Source organism: Apostichopus japonicus, chromosome 3, assembly GCF_037975245.1.
Source record: "Apostichopus japonicus isolate 1M-3 chromosome 3, ASM3797524v1, whole genome shotgun sequence".
NCBI lineage: Eukaryota > Metazoa > Echinodermata > Holothuroidea > Aspidochirotida > Stichopodidae > Apostichopus > Apostichopus japonicus.
Window position 1 is genome coordinate 7529414 of NC_092563.1, and position 19726 is coordinate 7549139.

The following is a 19726-nucleotide window of genomic DNA, read 5'->3' on the forward strand; positions in this document are numbered from 1 at the left end:
CGTGGGTGTGAGTGTCTGCCTTCCTCCGCCCCCGAAGGGTGGGCTGGAGGAGAATTCTATTTTGTACCCGTGTCTGACTGTGTCCAACACCCACTTGTCCCCGCCAATAAATTCCCATTGCTGGGAGAAGTTTGTTAGTCTCCCCCCCACCGGCGGAATGGCCGCGGTGAGGTGGGCACCCCTAGGGCTGGGCGGCGAACGCTGGTCGAGTGGAGGAGCGGTCACTGTCCCGTCTGGTCGACGACGAGCCTCTGCCTCCTCTGGGGGCCCAGGGGCGGGTCAGACGGAAGGCTGCCCCCCGGCTTCTGCCTCTGAGAGCTCCTCTGCTCATAGATTTGGCGGGTGCTGCTCTCGTTCCCCTAGGTGCTCTGCTCTCCCTCGGGCGGAAGGGTCTGGTTCTCTGGGTCGGTGGGGGTCGGAATTCTGATTTGGCCAGAGTCTCCCTTCGGGCCACCTCTTCCTGCAGTTTCTTTTGGAAGCAGCCCACAAAAAGGTCTTCCCCGAGGATTGGTAGTTCCAGCATTCTGTCCTTCGCCTCCGTCGAAGGCCAATGGATGGCGGAGACGATGTTTTGTCTACGGGCCTTTACGGACCTGGTAGCGACCCTTGCAAATTGATCGTACGCGAGCCTGACGAGGGGGCCCAGCAGCAGGAGGAGCTGGCCCGCTTCGTCCCTGGATACTTGGCTGCTGTCCTCAGGGAGCTGTTGATGGTGTCGCATGAGGACTTCAGCTGATAGCATTAGTACCGATGCGAACTTCATGCCCGAACGGGCTGCCATGTCCACCTCTACCAAAAGCTCTTCTAGCTTCCTCTGGTCCGGGGTCTTGAACACGTGTGTGGATGAGGCCCCTTGTTCGGCTTTTAATCTCTCCTTGGCCTCCTGGGGGATGGTTGGGCATCTAAATAGATCCTTCCAGGCCTCGTCAGGTACCCTGACCGCTCTATCTGCCCTGGCCGGTAAGGCCGTCCACTTGGTCTTGTTGGCAATGGCCTCAAATCTGTCATAACAGGTTGCGTCTACTGGTATGGTAGTTTTGGGCTTATATGACGCTTCGCCGGTCGCCGTCAATTTTGATACCCGGCCCGCCTTCTGCGGTTGCGTCTCGGGTTCCTCGAACCCCAGGTGTCGTCTGAATATGTCTGCCGCCCGTGTTATTAGCTCCTGTGGGAGGGCTCCTCCTGTCGCGGGCGCTTCCTCCGGTTCGTAATTGTGGCCAAAGCTGTCCTCCATAGGATCGTAGTCGAGAGGATCTGGATCTATGGGCTCCCCTTCGTCCTCCAAGCCGGAAAGATTCACCGACGCTCTGCAATCCAGAGCGTCCGGGTCCGGGGCCGGTTGCGGGGCCATGGTCGATACGGGGCTGGTAGGGCCCGGTGCCACGTCGGCTACCGTGGACGTCCTTTGCTCCAGCAGGGGCCGTAGCAGGCCGGTGAGTTTGGATAGCCAAGCTGGTTCCTCTTCCTGACGCCGTCTCGGGGACCGGCGCCTCCTCTTGGATCTTCTGTATCCATCGTCGGAAGAGTCCGAGGACTCGTCGGAGATTGGAGAGTATCTCTTCCTCTCTCTCCGTCTTGGGGATCTTGTATGCGACCCCGATCTCTCCCTTCTGGGTCGGCGGGAGGACTCTCTCTCCCTACTTTCTCGGGCCGGGATCTCTGTCGGAACCCGCCTCTCTGGCTCCCTGTCTGGCTCCCTGGAACGGGACCGGCTCCGTCTCCGCGTCCCCTCGGTTGCTCTCTCTTTTGGACCCGAGCCTCCCACGGCCGGAGGGCCGCGCTCTGTGGGTCTGTGTAGCTGCGGCCCGGACTGAGACGGAGTCTCCAGCCCGGCCGAGCTGTGCCTCTGCTTTGGAGGTCTTTTCTTGGCAGGAGCCTTGCCTTTGCTCCTGCCCTTCCCTCTGGCCGTAACTGATCCGGACGTAGCCGGGGCCGTTAGGGGAATTCTTTCTCTTTCTCTTTCCTCTCTCTCTACCTCTTTCTCTCCTTCGGCCCTCTCATGGCCACTCTCCTCCACCTCTCTCTCTACTACTCCCTCCTCCTCTCTATCTCCCGTTATTCCTGGAACCTCCGGCGCCCCGATTGCGCTCGGGATCGAGTCCAGCCTTCCCTGGAGCTTGCTACGTAAGCCCTCAAGCCACAGGTCGATGTCCTGCCACTGAGCTGGTGTAAACTTAATACACACCAGGCAGGGGTCTCGTCGAGTGCAGGATCTGCATTTTGGACAAAGGTCGTGCTCGTCCCAGGCTCTGCCTGGGCGAAACATAGAGCAGTTGATGCACTTCAATGGATTGCGTGACATGCTGAATAAACGGATTAAGGAAGATTACTTCTTAGTGATAAATGAACAACAATAGAAGCTTAACGTAAGAAGGGAGAACTAGGGAGGGAATTATGCTTAGGTGGAGCGTAGCGTAACCTAGCAACGGTAAACAAGGTAACGCTACGGGGTGGCCTAACGAGAAAATGGAAGCTGAAACGAAAATGAGAGAGCGAGAAATACATACAAAAAGGAGTGAATATACGTGAGCAATATGAATCCCCAAAAGGGGGACGAGAGAAACTAATTGGGGGGAAGAAGCTAGTAAACAAGCTAAGAAAACACAATAAAAACAACACGCTTTAGCGTGGGGAGGAATAGGGCGGGAACCTAGGCAGTTTCGCGGAACTGCTAACCCCGCCGCAAACCAACCCGAGGAGGAAACGCACTACGAAAACAGTCCCCAAAACCCTCCCTTTTTGACAAAAAGGATACTTATCGGTCAGGAAAGGACTGTCAAACTTCTAAAGATCCGAAGCTAAAAAACTTCCGGCGATCGTCGAAGAAAACCAAGACAATTTTCCAAGGAAACTATCCACAAGAAAAATATGCGTGTAGGCACTTGGAATGGTAGAATGAAAAAGGAGGAGGGACCGGAAGGGGGGTCCGGTCATAGAGGGCGCACAGTGTTATTTATTTACCAGGACTTTATAGGCACGGTAGAATGAGGTGCTAAGGTTGTGAGGAGACAGGTAAGCGAGGAGCGAAGTAAATAGATGTTTCTTCTATAACTTTCAAATGAGTGACTTCAACAGACTAAATATTGTTATAAATATTAATTGACAAGATATATTGCCTGAACAACTGTACTACCCGTACAGTATATTACCTACTGTCTGCAGTCATGAGGGTAACTAGGGGACATTAATATCATCTGGACATTCCCAAAAGAAGTACCTTTTGGACACTTTCTAGACCAATGAATGTTATATTTCACTATGCAAGATCTATACCTTCGATTCACTACTGCATTTGGTCTAGAACTATCCAAAAAGTGAACTCGTCACGCAAGTCACGTTTTCTTGTCACGCAAGTCACAATACATCTTCATCGTTATTTTCATGCGTTACAATATTTTTCCAAAGTTGCATAGCAATTGAGGTAGAGATGTTTTTCAACTTCGGTATGATTATAAAAAGTTTTTGGAAACATTTTAATAAGACATAAGAAATCGAATATTTGTGTGGGCATTCTGATTTTTGCTTATAATAACTGTCACCGGAGTCACGTTTAGTTTTTCGCCAATTTCACCCACAATACTTGAGGTATAAATATTTTTCCTCTACTGTTGTAAGCATTAAGGCGTACAGTACCTTCACTGACTACATGAATGCTTTTCTCCCAGGTAATTTCTCTATTTGTTTAATGATAACAAATAGAGAGTAATTTTAGTAAAAATGTCCCGCAAGTCACCACGGAATTGACCCTCAACAAATTTCTAAGGCTAAGTTTGTGATAAAGTCTTGCATTATGTTGTATTACTGTATACTATATAGTTCATCTTTTAACTATGAACCTGTCAGTAACACATACTTGTATCTACTGGTCATTGGTCATGGCATTGCTTTCACAGTACAGTACTACAGTGGCATTATAAATGACAAGTTTATTCACACACACACCAGTACAGCGCTGGTATACATATTACATACCAATTTTAATAAAATATCACAGTAGTTATGTGAGCGTGCTGATTAATTTGTTTGTGACTGCTGTGCAAGCCAGGTATTAGAAATGCCATGGTAACCGTGCAATGCCAACTGTTAATTAGAAATTTACCGATACAGGTACAGGTAATCATACAGTATGTATGTACTGTATTTTGATATAAACTCATGCCATCATTACCATATGACTTCCTGTACAATGAATTATATTAAGGGGAAAAAAGCAGTAATTAATGTTACAATTCATAAGCTTTACAATGTTTTTAAATTTGCAGTGTCACAGTAGCTCAAGCAACCAGTCTGAACTCAACTACTAAAGTACATATGTTTATGTAAAATGTAAATAAAATCTTATATAGCGCACTACGCGCGATGCATCTGTGCGCTTTACAAACAATCTAGAATATACAACGACAAAAAACAGTAAATACATAAAACAGTAAATACATATACCATCTACAGATATATACAGGAATATGAGATCGAAAAACTATCAAAAGCACTGGTGAAGAGTAAAGCGAATAAAACAGATTGACTACAAAATCTACAATTTGAATGCTAAAAAGTGAAAATTCCAATTGAAGTTAGAACCTAAAAACCAACACGACAGAACATCATAAAATCTAAAAAATCCTAGAAACCATTTTTATAGTGATCTTGAAAGAGATGTGTTTTCAGGTGTGACTTGAAGGAGGTGAAGTGTGTGATCATATATTAACTTTGAGAAATATGCACAAATATTCGCAGTACACAATGCAGTGAAAATTTGAGCACTTCATCAAACACCTCATGCCTTCTGATAATTATATATCACATATATATCATATATATCCCGGATTTCACAGGACACAAAGACATGATATACTTAATCATCTGTTTCTTTTTAAAGTATTTTCAGCCATCCTGGAGATCAAGAAACAAAAGCATCCTTTACCTTTATTACTTGAGATATCGTTTCAATTTTGTCATCGTCTTCACAGCTATCCGTCTCATGTCCGTCGACGATACCCTCGTCTGCATTCAAGCTGCTGTCCTCATCTTCAGTGGCTGATGTCATCTGCATGATCAACGTCTCCAGCGACTCGCTGAGCACCCTCTCCTCTTCCTGGCCGAGGCCATAGTCCAGGCAGCTGTAAATAGTCTGCCCTAACAACTTCACCAACTAGCAAGAAATGAAAGGAACCTTCATGTAAATCAGAGACAACAGCAACACCTAAAGAAGGGGCAAAGACATTTGTCTTGCCAGATCTGCCAAATACTCATACCCTACGACTAATTATGATACTCAAAACAGGATCCAGTTTGTAATCGAAGTATCTGTGTGATTCCCTCTCTCCCACTTCTGAAACTGGTGCTAGTGGAAACACTGCATAGAGGTCACATATTCCAATAATTCCATGAACTGTCTTATACAGTTTGCCTAACTTTTTTGCTAGCGTAAAGAGTCAAAACAATATAATGGGAAGGAAAATAAGACAAAATAGGTACAATTTACAATATAAAGCCAACATATTTGTAATTTACTCTCATAACAGTTTTTATGTGAATTTGCAGTTTCCTTGAAGCAGCACCAATTTTTATTTTACAAGACCAAAATCACAAAGATTTATACTGCTAAGACTGATAAACTGCCATTTAGCAATCTCCTTGTTTAGTTTGGCCAACAACAAGCACAGCTATCAGGATATTGAATAACCCCAAGAGATTATCCCTGACCTCAGTATGCCAAAGGAGTAGCCATATTATACACCTGACCCTAACCCTCCCCACCCATCCCCCCCCCCCCATGGCTCTCTCTTCACACTCCAACTATTGATCCATTATGAGCCAAACAAGGAATTTAAATATTACAATTACTACAGAAAAAATGTGCTACAAAGTCGAATAATGGTCAGTCACTGTCAACCTTTAACAATCATTTTATTGTCAACAACCTCAAGCCATTTTCTGTCACTCACATACTTTCTCAGTTGGAAGTCTGACCTCAATATATGACCCTTACTAGCAAATTTTCGAGCACAGCTACTTGACCCGGAAGTAATTGTTTCGCGCAAATCCGGTTCTACGGACTTCGGTTCGCTACTTCCATGTATGGATGTAATCGGTAAAATTCGCAAACATCCCAATGTCATTCGGGTTTACGAGTATCGTAGCTCGATAAAGGATACTTTAGAGACTCAAATACGATCATTTCCGGAAAGAAACGAAGATTTTACCAATAGAACAGTGCATTTTCTTATCGACGACCAACGCAAAAACATAAAGGTAAGTCAAATCGAGTCGACGTCTATCGTTATGTGACTTTCGCGTCTTAGACAACTTTTAACCATAAAAATAGCATTTTTGTAATATATAAGCTTGAATCTTACTCATATTTTTCAGAAAAGTTGTAACTCCCCCGAAAAGTGTGATTTTTTGGTCAACGAAAATGGTGCTCCTATGTGCTTTTGGTTGCCCCTAATACATGTATCCTAACGTACATAATACACATATACACGAAAGCACCGTATCCTATAACGTGCAGCCTAGCGCTATATGTCGACTATGATGTAGCTAGTGCTAGATTTGCAACGTCTCTTATTTTTCGTAATCTTTCTATTCGGCATAGATTCCCTTCATTTTTTTGCGTTAATATGGAAAAATCAGGGAGTTGATAAGTCACGGTACTACTTATGGCTACTAAATAGTTAAAATTTAAAATTTCAAGGGCATAGCGGACAGTAATATTACTGTACTAGGCCCCTAGTACAAGCCTAGGCTAGCCTATAGGCCTAGTACTTTTGTATTTACTAAAAGTAATATACTACGACAAGTTTTTACTACAGGTAGGCCCTAGCCTAGTTTTAGTAATACTAGAATACCTGCATAGTTTAGTCCAATTTTAATAATGGACTAAGGCCTATAACCTTTAGTTCTTAGCCTACGCCTTCTCGTCCTTGTGTAATAATTCTAAGGGGCCTGTTCTTGAAAAGATTTGGACTGCATAAGATACAATTTAGTATTATTATTATTTTACAAAAATTATTAGTAGTACAAGTAGACTGCCTTTGTACTATGTATAAGTTAAGATCATGGCTTATGATGAGTTTTATTAAAGCTGGACTGGGTGAAAATTTCCGCCATCCTGGGATCGGGATCCATTTCAATGTCACTTTGTTACAAGTGTTCAAGACCGGTATTAGATCCATGACTTAAGTCTAGGCCCAATTCCCTATGCTTAATATGTAGAGCAAGATACGTAACACAGAAATAAAACTAGCTTGCTTTATACTGCTTACACTTTATACTTATTGCTATTACAGTTAGACCTACTGCTGGTACTTGAGAACAATTGCACCTCATAGAGCCATGTAGTTGTACATAGCTACTTATAATTCCAGGTGACTTAAAACAATATCAGGGATCATTTTGTGACAACATGTTTTGCTGTTAACGAGAGTTTACGATCTTTTTATTGTTATGTTCTTTTCTATGATAGGTACAGTAGTAGAAGTACTTAGTTAGTCATTCACGTACAGTCTTCCCTATGTGTGTGTGTGTCACACACAGATTTCTCTAAGGTGCTTTCCCATGTATATACAGTATGACCAAAAAAAAGTTATTCCCAAAAAGAAGAAAAGTTTCATTCACTATTAGATTTGTTTTGTTATGTATAATGACTAACATTGCAAAATGCAGTTCCACTGGTATTAAGTATTAGCCCAGAGAGCTTCCAGAGTTTATTACATCCTCATGTTTATTATCCTCATATCTGAAGTCTTCATATAAGAGTTTATTTATAGAAATCTGTTAATAAATGTAGTCTCACATTCTATTTAATACTATATATCTTTAAGTTCCTAGCTCTCTTATATGTACCCGTAGTAAGAAGGAATGCAGCCTGTGGATCAGTTAAGTGCCTGTTGTTACAACTCTGCTCCAAACTATTGTTTGTTTAATCAGGTTGTATTATTAGTGTGCTACCTTTAAGCAATTTTGTTTTCTATATATGTGTAATTTACATTTTTCCTCAGTTTCTGTTATACTCTTATAGAAAGAACAAGTTGTGTGCAGCAACAGGCTGTAATATACTCAGCAGTCTCATGCCTATTCTCTAGCTAACTCGAACAGGTTATTGGCCCAGACACATACACTGGAAGTTAACTGTGTAGAATAGATTGTTGTTTGGAATTTATGTGCTGATTTTGGAACCATTTCTTGGGAATTGTCGGTACTTAAATTGGTTAATTTAGTCGTGACAACTGACCAATATGGCTGGAACAAGTGAAAATATGATGTGGAAAATTAACAAAATGGATGGCTCGAACTGGCTGACATGGAATTTCCAGATGAGACATTTGTTTCTTGCAAAAGGCCTGTGGGCTATGAGGATGGCTCAGGAAAGTTGGGGGTTACTGTATGTGAGAAGTAGAAGAGTGCAAACTTGAAAAAGACACAACTGGCATTTTTCACCATTGTGCTTGCAATAGCATCTAGTCAGCTGGAATTAATTACAACAAGTGAGAAACCTAGTGATGCTTAGGATGCCTTGCGTACTCTCTTCGAAAACGATTCTCTAACCAACAAAATTCAGCTCAAGAAAAAGTACCTCAGAACTGAAATGGCAGAGGGCAAGTCAGTTGGAAATAATTTGAATTATATGAAAGGAAGTATGGATCGTTGGGCTGCTATTGGTGCTCCTATTTCTGAAAAAGATCAGGTTGTTAAAGTTATATGTCAAGTTTGGACTTATTTATTTACTTTCTACTCTTACCTTTTACTTTTATATATTTGTCTTTTAATTTTAATCTTATGCTATATGTCACAGGTATATCTCACCATTTCAAAGTTACAAAACTATCCATCCTGCCACCTGAACTGTTTTTGCTATGTCATGCCTTCACTATGCCACCTTGAAATACCCCTTCCAGTCATAATGCACTTGACATTGTGTGTGATTTTTATTCAGACAACATTATTGTATGAAGTCTTCACAGTATGAAGTGTGTTTCATTTCAAGAAGTATTCAAATTTTGTTAAGCTATTCCTTCCATTTGAACAAAGTATTTCACTTTGAAGTGATCGAAGTAATTTATATTTCATGCCCATATTTTCACAGGACATTAAAACATGTTCTTTCATGGAGAGTGTCACACAAATGTTTTTTGTTTTCTTTTTTCTGTTGCTTAAAGTGCCTTATTGTTACAGTTATAAAATCAATAAAAGACCAGGCAACTCTATTTCCACTGTTGACTTATGTTCTACTATGCATGTGCAAAAGAAAAAGAAAACAGCCCTACTCAAAATATTTGGTCAGAGTATCCATAGAACGTAATGTATCCAAACACGTCCTGTGTACTGAAAGTCAGCAATTAAAGTCCCCATATGTGGCAAAACCACCTCATCCCTCCAAAATACCCTAACTCTTCCCAAAGCTGGTGAACACCACACCCATCCCAAAGCTGGGAAACTCCAAACCCTTCCCCAAATCCGCTAAGCACCACATTCCCTCCCCAAAACCCCTAAAAACACCACACCCCTCCCCTAAACAACACACCCCTACCCAAGCCACAGTACTTAACTTCAATATTGGCAAGCAGTTATGTAGTGTGATACATGAACCAAACAAGGATTGGTATTGACTGGAAAACTGTTAACTGATATTTATTGATGAATATAAGCAACAGATGAGTACCCAGCTTTGCAGAATCTCACTGAGTAAGGGCTACTGTGGAATTATGGTAAGTGGGTAAGTATAAATCATTTGGTATTGTAGGTATAAATCATTCGGAATTGTTGGAAGTTCCTTAGAAAGCAACTAGAAATAAGGTTTGGCCTAGGCCATGTTACCTTTGTATATTCAATGTGGTATGACCCCTTCAGTTTTGACAACAGACTCAGGAAAATTTGTGTTACCTTAATAGTTACCACCATTAATTTAGCTAGAAAGGAAACACCATCTCCCTTGCCCCCTCCCCCATTTTGTCTCTCTTACCCCTCCCATACGCAGCTCTCAGTAATTTCACATTTTACCTAATCATATATTAGAATTTGGGACAAAATTTCTTCCAAACCTTAGCACAACTTAAATTACTTAATTTCACGCCACAAAACCTAACATTCCTAATAGACCGTACACTAAAGGAATGGGTTCCACTACATTGAAAACGATTTGAATGAAGTCTTGTCGGTAGTAGCCCATAGCATGAAAACGGCTTGGCGAAAGTCTACCTAATTTCAAAATGGCGGCGACAGCAACAAAATCGCCGAGTCGAGGTAATCATTTTGTGACTGGCCGTCTTAGACAACCATTTCACCGAAACTTTACAGCATCATGTAGGAGAGTATAAGATCCACAAATGGGAGAACTCTCTTTCGTTGGTTCGTTTTGGCCTATTTTGTGTCAGTTAGGAATACATGTGTGAGGACGAAGTTGGATTGCAATCGTTGTTTCATAGGTTTTCGTTGATTTTTTCTCGGGTATCTTTGCCCTACCATACATTGGAATTACTTTTAATCCATTCTGTGAGGTTCCGGTAAGTTGTAAACTATCAATGTCTGTAAATTCTGTGAGTGAAACGTAGGACCGACTTTACGTTAAATGCGGGCAAATTCAAATTTAATGATATGCGTGATCGTTGACTATTCTTCGAGGTCACGGGGTCAGACTTCCAACTGTTCTTGTCTATGAAAGATCCTTAAAACCTGTTCCAGTAATAACTTGGGAGGGACACAACCTCCAGGGAAGCACTCTTTAAAACAGGATTATTTGCTAAAGTTTGTGGCCAAAACTGATCAATGACCTTTGACAGTTTGACCTACTGTATATACCGTCTAATATACCGTCTAATATACCTTTCATTGGCTTTTGTTTTAGTCTCTCCTACTCTGAATCAGTCACAAACTTTGGAAATTCTAAAAATGGTTTAACTGTTTTTTTGTTTTTTTAAATGGGACAGTTGAATGCAAATTGGTCAAAAGGTCATGTCACCAGTAGCTGTTCTATTGATGGTATCATTGACCCAGAATAAACTATGACATAAAAGACACAATATATTACTGTTTACCTGGCAAACACTTCAGCTAGATCCTAAAACACACTTTGATTAATGATAACTCAGCAAACACTTGTCAGCCAGCTTGAGTCAGTTCTGGAATTTAACTGTCTTTGGAGCAGTCTAAGGACTTGAAGAATGTTGAAGGCAAAATAGTCCTCTTACAGTGTATTGTGCTTTAATAGGACAGAGCAAAATGTCAAAATGCCCATTTTTTTTTAAGTGCAACCGACTATCAACAGGTTGAAGAGAACTCCTGAAGAGTAGTACTTAGGCAATTCACCATCTATTGGTTCAGATACTGAGTAATTTAAGTTCCAGTTAACTGATAAAGAAACAAGATGTTTAAGACCCAAAGGGCTAAATTCCTCTTTTAACCCTGCCCTTTCTTGCATAATGAACAAAAGGAAATGCTATATAGAAATACAAATGGAAATGATCAGGGACATCAAGAAACAGGTAACACCCCAGACTCCCAGAGGGTCAGAATATGTCATATGGCCCCCTTTTTGAAGTTTAATACAAAATGAGAATACATTTATCCTTCATCACCGTATTTTCCCAGGCCCCTAATTTGCAACAGGACCTGTGACAGATGCTACCCTACCCCAGCCCCCCCCAACCCCCTCCAACCCCTGTCTTGTCAAGCCTGGTATGATACCTTTCAAGTTACTCTCTACATTCCCTACTGCTGTCCTTCACCTTCTAGAAGCCTTGAAAATCCTGTCATTAAAAAAGTTTTCATTTCCCAACTAGCCCAAGATGTCATACTTATCCAGAATATTGGTGTTAGAAATGAGTTAACTAATATGTATACACAATACCTGCACAAGATAGTGATGTACCACTAGGAATAACAGAGCTCTAGCACAGCAAATCCATATACTGATTACATAGAATATATACCCAAATAAGAATAAGAATTTACAATTGATATTAAATTGTTCTTCCAACCTATATCCATAAATCACCCTACATAAATTTATTTTTTCACCCTATATTGTGTGTCTATTATACAGTAGCTCCATGGTCTATACAAGTTGCCTTATAGGAAATGTGACCCTGGCCTGATGTGACCCCCCACAAGTGAGGTTTCTTCACTTAAAGAAGCTACACCTGTTGGGCTTAAATTTCAGAGCAGTTCAGGGGGCAGATTTGAAGCAGACAGTGTAATTGAAATAGCAGAGTCTGTGGTGAATTGATTGTGCTGGCCTAGCTTTGTGTACCAACAGGGAGTTTTTATGGAACAACTCCCTGGTACCAGTGTTATTGTGAAATGTCATGAATGGTGTTTCTTTGTTGTTGTAATATGTCACATATGGTGTTTCTAAGCCTCTATGTTATTGTACAATGTAATGAATGGTGTTCCTAAGCCACCATGTTGTTGTAAGATGTCACGTATAGTGTTTCTAAGCCTCTGTGTTGTTGTAAAATGTAATGTATGGTGTTTCTAAGCCTCTAAGTTGTTATACAATGTAATTAATGGTGTTCCTAACCCTCCATGTTGTTGTAAGATGTCACGTTTAGAGTTTCTAAGCCTCCATGTTGTTATAAAATGTTATGTATGGTGTTCCTAAGCCTCCATGTTGTTGTAAGATGTCACATATATGCCTCTCTGTTGTTGTAAAATGTGATGTTTAGTGTTTCTAAGCTTCCATGTTGTTGTATAATGTAATGTATGGTGTTTCTAAGCCTCTGTGTTGTTATACAATGTAATTAATGATGTTCCTAACCCTCCATGTTGTTGTAAGATGTCACGTATAGTGTTTCTAAGCCTCAATGTTGTTGTAAAATGTAATGTATGGTGTTCCTAAGCCTCCATGTTGTTGTAAAATGTAATGTACGGTGTTCCTCAGCATTTTAATATGTTGAACAATGTAAAATGTAATGTATGGTGTTTCTAAACCTCCATGTTGATGTATAAGTAATGTATAGTGTTTCTAAGCCTCTACATTGTTGTACATTGTAATGTTTGCTGTTTCTAAGCCTCAATTGTTGCAAAATGTTATGAATAGTGTTTCTAAGCCTCTATGCTGTATTAAAATGTACTGTACCTAAGCTGCACAGTGTATGCCAGTCCAAACCTCTTAGAAACTATATAAGTTTGCTCTGAAAGTGAGAACATTGATGCTTTCAATTCTTTTGTTTTCTTATCCTGTTCCATGTCAGTTATATACTTTTAATAATCCCAAAACCAGAATGGTTCATGGATTTATGAGCGATAATATAATATACCCCTCTCCTTCTCAAACAAGTTAAAGACCTAAACCTACATGACTGGATCGTTTTAGCACTGTGCCCCCATTTCTGCTAAATCGCCCTTCCCCCCTCCACCTCCTGCATTTCTGGTGCACTGCCCACTTAACCTTCCTTCCGGAACTACCATTGAAGACCAACAAAACTGTACATGTTTGCCATCTATTTCACAAAATCGAGGATTGCTCTAAAGATTCAAAAAATATTCATCTATAATCTGTTCAGGTCTGTGTCAGTCTAGTCAACCTTATTTAATAAATATGAAAACATTAAATATTTATACTGTTTGTTGTCAATTAGAATCAGTCACAGAGAGACATTACATTTTAACAAGGCGTTAGATGAAAGTAACAAATGATGTTTGAATACATGTACAATGATCAACATTTAATAGGCTGACACTCTAAAATAGGGATCCACAAATTTTATTTTCCATGACAACCACAGACATTCTTCATAGTAACAGTGAAAGCAGAATGGAAACTTTCAAATTTCGTAACTCGTGGTACTTCACGTTTTGAAATGAAACGTGACTAGTCAAGCTAAGAACCTACATAATGATAGTATTTAAGCATCAAACAGTTCTAATTAAAATAATCATCAAATTAAAATAAACTCACGAGACAAGAACGTAAAGAAGCTGCTCTAAATAAAAGCAAATTACGCACAGTTTGCACGGCTTATAATTTAGCAAAGATAATACATTTTGAGTTTGGTATCAAAATGGTACTGTTGTATACATGTGCCACCTTGCACACAGTATACCAACCTGTTATAAAGCTAGTCACATGCTTGTGGTAGTTTATGGTAAAAAATTAATTATAATTAGTAGAATAATTCATTTTTCTTTGTTCTAATTAATTTCCTAATTAATTATTAATCTCACTGTTAATTAATTATGGCCAGAAACGTTTCCATATTTCAAACGGTTATCATGTACTACAACTCTACATACTTAGTCAGTCTAGTCCACCAATGTTCATCATCATATATCGTTAATAATTAGGAGAGGTCTATTGTTTGTATGCAATTATGCTCAGCATTCGTTCAACATGTTTTCGGGAAAAACAAAAGTTGTTAAAGATAACGAGACTCCTATCGCTCCTGCGATCACACCTACGCCTGTCTGATTGGCTCGGATGTTGATGGTTGAACGTCAAAGATACCGAAGAAAACAAGACGTCCACTGATATGAAGTATATACTTCACAGTTGCTGCTGTTCATATGTATATGTGCATGGTAACTACTAACAGCATTACTAATAATACACTCACACACACACCAGAGCTAATACCAGCAACTTTGATGGCATTCGTCATGATGCATAGTGATTGTCCAGTACTGCACGGTCTTTACGTTGAAAACACATCCAAAGTATGAATTAACAGATAGAGCTTCGTTTAATATTGTGCTAGATGTTACATACAGTATTATCATCATGTGTCTTATATACTGTGATGATCATGCTGTGCCTAGAGGGTTCTCAATTAAATTTACTACAAGGGCCAGAGAAAATATTGGTTGGAACAAAAGCGGTCAATTCCAGACAGAATCCAAAGCCCACCATACCTTGATTTAGCAATGAGCACCTTAACCTTTAGTGTTATGAATCTGCATACCTCATCATGTGTGCAGGATTGCGGGCCCATTTAATTGTGGGCCCATTTTATTGTGGGCTAGATGTGACCAGGTGAACATGTGCCCTATTATAAACCCCTGCTGTGCACCTTTCAATATTTAATGTGAAAGAACAAAAAGACAAAATGAAAAAAAAAAACATGAAAGAGCTACTGTATCAAAGTGCTCAGTTTCTGAGAACTGCAGGACTGTAAATATCTGTGCAGTGAAATGAACCCAATAAATCTATTATTTACAGATGAGGAATTCCTAAACAAACTGTTGGCTTCTTTTATTAAATTTTTTCATTACAGATTTCTGATTGTACTTACAGTAGAAGCTTTGACATATATCCATGGGTCATTCTCGCAAATACTGTGGCACGTGTGGTGTGCTGAGTGCTATGATTTTAATAGGATGTTTCTTTTTACTAGGAAGTGACATTAGCTGCAGAATAGAGTGACACTATAGCTGCAGAATTGAATGCGGCCGCATTATTGTAAATATTATAACATTATGACGGAACCTTATTGTATTTAATTGTCAGACAAAATGGACGTCTGTTACAGTATGTGTGATCAATTAAGTCTGTAAGACATGGCTGACATAATATAACATAATATGACATAATTGTATACAGAATATTTGTTTTCCATACATGAATTGTCTGGAACCCTTAGACATTTCAGCACAATTTTATCAATCTGATGTCATTTTCAATAGACATGAATCATTAAAATATCAATATGCACTTTACCTGATGTTCTGTTATCTGGGATCTCTCTGCAAAAAAGGGAAAAGTTGTCAGTAGTAACTAGTAAGTACAAATTGACATTACTGCCCACAAATATCTAAAAGGCCAAATAAAGTGGCCCCATCCATCCCCCCCCCCTCCAAAAAAAGCTCATACTTAAAACACCATCTTTCTGTCATAGTCAGGGTATTTCGCCTCTTGAAGACATCTGATATCCACTAACATTTAAGACTCTGCAAGACTGCAATGTCGTAGGTCAAAACCCACCACTTAAGTATACTTAAAAATTTTTAACAAATACTACCCATTCATATTCAGGAATTTACTCATGAATGCACTTTAAATCTGGAATACATGTGGGCTTGGCTGAATCCAATATACTATATGAAAATGCTTTGGGAAATTGATACTATCATCATTTAATTATTATTGTTAAAGGGATAGACAAAACAAATTTTACTAAACACACAAAAAACACATTAAAATCCATTTTCGACAGGTGACAAGAAATTATAATTCAGAGCTTCATCTCTCCTTGACAACATAGGCGTAGGAGGCGGGGGCTGGGGGGCTGCAGACCCCCCAACCACAAATTTTTGTGAAAATTCGGGCAATATGCTGAGATTTTTTCGGGCACCTACTGAAAGAAAAATAATTTGCAATTTGTTTTTCAATGGTTAAACTGATATTATTATTATCAATATTATTGTAACGACTTCCTCAATAATTCTAACCAAATTGGAAGAGTAATAACACGGCAAATGATTGTATGTTATTGGCATGCTATGTAATAACCGATGCATGCCTTTATGATATGCACATTAACATGGTGAACGTGCGCGAGCGCGAAAAAAATTTTTGTTGTTATATTTTCTGGCAAGTTGTTACAGCCCCCCACATCAAATGGGGCTCCTACGCCTATGCTTGACAACAGGTAAATTGTTAACACTGCTGTTCAAACAATACAGCACTACAGAATAGCAAATTTTCTTGAAAATCAAGTTAAAGTTCAGATCATAATTGCAGTACTAGAACTTTAGCAAAATGTCTCCACAATTGTACATCACGACTCCAGACCTCAAATCAGATTAAATACAATGGCAGCCTTTTAAACCTTTTATTACAAAAGAAAGAAAAATCTTAAACAAAAGGTGTGAAGAAGCTACTGGACCAAAACTTGAAACAAGAAAAAAAAAAAAAAAAAAAAGGTAAAAACCACTTAAAATCCTCAAACATCTGCAAAAGATATCATCAAGCAAAACTTCACAGCTTATTCATGAGAATAGGTGAAACACACAGGACTGATGGAGGTGTCAAACTAGAAAGAATGGTCTAAAAGAATAGATGGAAAAGTCTTGAACCCTTAAAACTGCTATATCACCACAACCTCATGGCAATTTACAGTAGCTTGACCACAGGTTTAGCCACATGCATGGTCTACAAGTCTTAAAATGAGCAGTTTACAATTTAAAGGTTTTGTAGGTCAGTGCACACCTTAGACTTAAAGGTCTGCTGTATAGACCCCAACTATAGCACGCTATCATGGAAAAGTTTCTTGAGATTCAGTAATCGACCTGCCTTGGACGTAAAATGACCACTTTTAATCAAACTGTCTGCAACGCCTGCCACATATTTTTTCTTGTATGAGGATCTTTGTGTGAACGCTGTATGATTTACTACACTGTAGACATAAACTTTTTTCCAGTGCTTACACAAAGAGCCTAATGTTGTTAAAGGCATTGAAGAATCGCCCCAAACCGTGTGCCGCGCTCTGAAAAAGTTAACTTTCCGTTGCTTGCAAGTCAAGTTTTCTTCTTGTCGCTACAAAATGCAGACACTGCCAGACAGTTATGAAACGTGATACCTTGTTAAATATTTTATCTATACCTGAGATGTCCATCGCTGCTTTTTACACTGTGTTGTGGGTTTTGACCATAGCTGTATGTATTGGCTGTACACTAGTGTCTAATTACCAACGGTAGCAAGCTGTGTATTTTCTGGGATCGATGGTGGTGTCTAACACTTCTGTTACACCTCATCCGAAACTAGGTCAGATTACCGGCATGAGACGTTTCTTTGTGCGCGAGTCTCCACACCCTTTAAGAAGCTATGCAGGCTAATTGTAGAGCCTGAGGTCTATTTACGACTGTGGCAGGTCGATTGCATAATCACTAATAATCTCAAAACTTTCCTAGCTATAGCATGGCAACATGTCAGAGGAAAAGCTGCAGCAGCTGCATAATCCTGCATATAGCTACAGTAGGATGAAGCAATATCAAACAATAGGGATTATCTCTGCAGAGCCACAGTACCTGTTATGTGTTGTAGCGGCGTAATTTGACACTGTTACTGTTTCCGTCAACTGATAGCGCCCTCAATTAACATTGTAGTATTGCTAGTTCGACTTTGACCGCTCAACAACTAGTGCGAGCATATCACCAAACCCCGGTTGAGGAGTCGGTCATTTGCAAAACAGTGACACACCTTTCGGTCTGTTTGATTTCCAGTGTATCCAATTCGGTCTCAGAAACGCGGCGCAAACATTCCAGGGCTTCATGAATGAGGTCACACGTGGACTAGATCTACATCGATGATATACTCATTGCTAGCAACTCAACAGCGAACAAATGAATCATTTGAGACAACTGTTTAACGGACTTCAAGACTATGGAATTGTAATTAACCCAAGTAAAAGTCAGTTTGGAGTCCCTGCACTTGCATTCCTTGGACACACCGTTGATTCCAAAGGAATTCGCCCATTACCGGAGGTCAAAGCTATTAATGATTTTCCTCAACTAACGTCCTTACGCAAACTTTGCGAATACCTAGGTTTAACTAATTTTTACCACCAATTTATACCGCAATGTGCCGAACTTCTTCGCCCTCTCACCAAAGTTTGTCCTACGTACACAGCCTGGTTGCAGAATTCATGCTGCAGCTCTGTTTCTGCCCTCCTTTTGACATGGAACTTAGATTGGATGTTCAACCTGCAGAGTGCACACCTGTAGGCTCTCATGCTGTTTAATATAAACATATGACACCATGTCAGTCTACATTATGACACACTACATTACTAACTTATTTCTATGCTCGGTAGAACTTCCTAGACTAGCCTATCCATCTCGAAAATGTTCTTCTATCTCTTTTGCATTCGCAATGCACGAAGCCTGATATCGCCATTAATTGATAAGATGACGAATAAAATGAATACATACCTTTCGGTTGCTCAGATCCAACTTTAACACGGACTTGCCCATCTTTGAAAAGTAGAATATCCGAAACCGACTCTAGATTAACAGAAACCAGCCAAGGGATCCCTTCTCTTCGGATACCACCCCTTAGCCAAGAAGCACATTGGTAGCAGAGACCCCAGGCTTGCTCTTCGATGAATGGAGCACTGAAAGCACTCAAAATATCCCCTAAATCCACACAAGGAACATTGCCGATGCTGTTTGTTCTTATCCTACGAATTCCATCCATTTACAAAATATTAATGGAGAACAGGGTCCTTCCTTTCACATGATCTTCTGGTAGGAGCAATACCTTTGGCTACATTTCTATAGTAATAGTAGTAACATTTGAGATGTTGTTTGCTAAGCAAGCTAAGGACTTCTACACTAGTAGTTGTACAGTAGCACTGGCACTGACTGTGTGAAATCTATCGGCAAAAGATTATGCAACACTTTGTACAGAACCAACTGCAGACAACACTGAAGAATGTTAAAACCAAATGCAGAGCAAGCCGCAAAAAAAAAGTAATTGAAAACGACGGCGCTATTTATGTTTATTGTCATAGATGATTTAGCCCCGCTATTGGGGTCAAATATTTTGTCTTTGACTACTGACGTATTCACGAAATCGTCAAAGATTTTCATATCTACCATGTGATTACATTTACCTCGATGGTTAACTGGTTAAACTTCGTAGATTTTGCGCAAAACTGTCAAGCTACCGTATAGTACTGTAATATATTCCCATACATATACCACCCACCTTTTTGCGGGATGTATTACACATTTCCTTTCTCTGAGAAATGGATTTTATCCAAACAACCTCTCCTAAATACATAATGGACAC

At 40.0% G+C, this 19726-nt stretch overlaps 1 protein-coding gene and 1 long non-coding RNA gene across 3 annotated transcripts in view; one reads left to right on the forward strand and one right to left on the reverse strand.

Annotated features, from left to right (window-relative positions):
- The window catches only part of LOC139961823 (protein spire homolog 1-like), a 50767-nt gene extending 31111 nt beyond the window's left edge, over nt 1-19656 (reverse strand). Inside the window, exons 1-3 of one of the 2 annotated variants that reach the window (XM_071961369.1) lie at nt 18865-19656; nt 15653-15678; nt 4922-5149 (exon numbers count right to left, since the gene is read on the reverse strand). In XM_071961369.1, the coding sequence (XP_071817470.1) occupies nt 4922-5149; nt 15653-15678; nt 18865-19129 (519 nt within the window). In that variant the 5' untranslated portion in view covers nt 19130-19656. The remainder of the gene's footprint in view (nt 1-4921; nt 5150-15652; nt 15679-18864) is intronic. The other variant, XM_071961376.1, reaches the window with a different exon arrangement.
- On the forward strand, nt 5786-9206 carry LOC139961849 (uncharacterized). The gene is made up of 2 exons (XR_011791042.1): nt 5786-6252; nt 8001-9206. It is a non-coding gene; the product is annotated as an uncharacterized lncRNA (long non-coding RNA).
- Nucleotides 19657-19726: the final 70 nt, after the last annotated feature.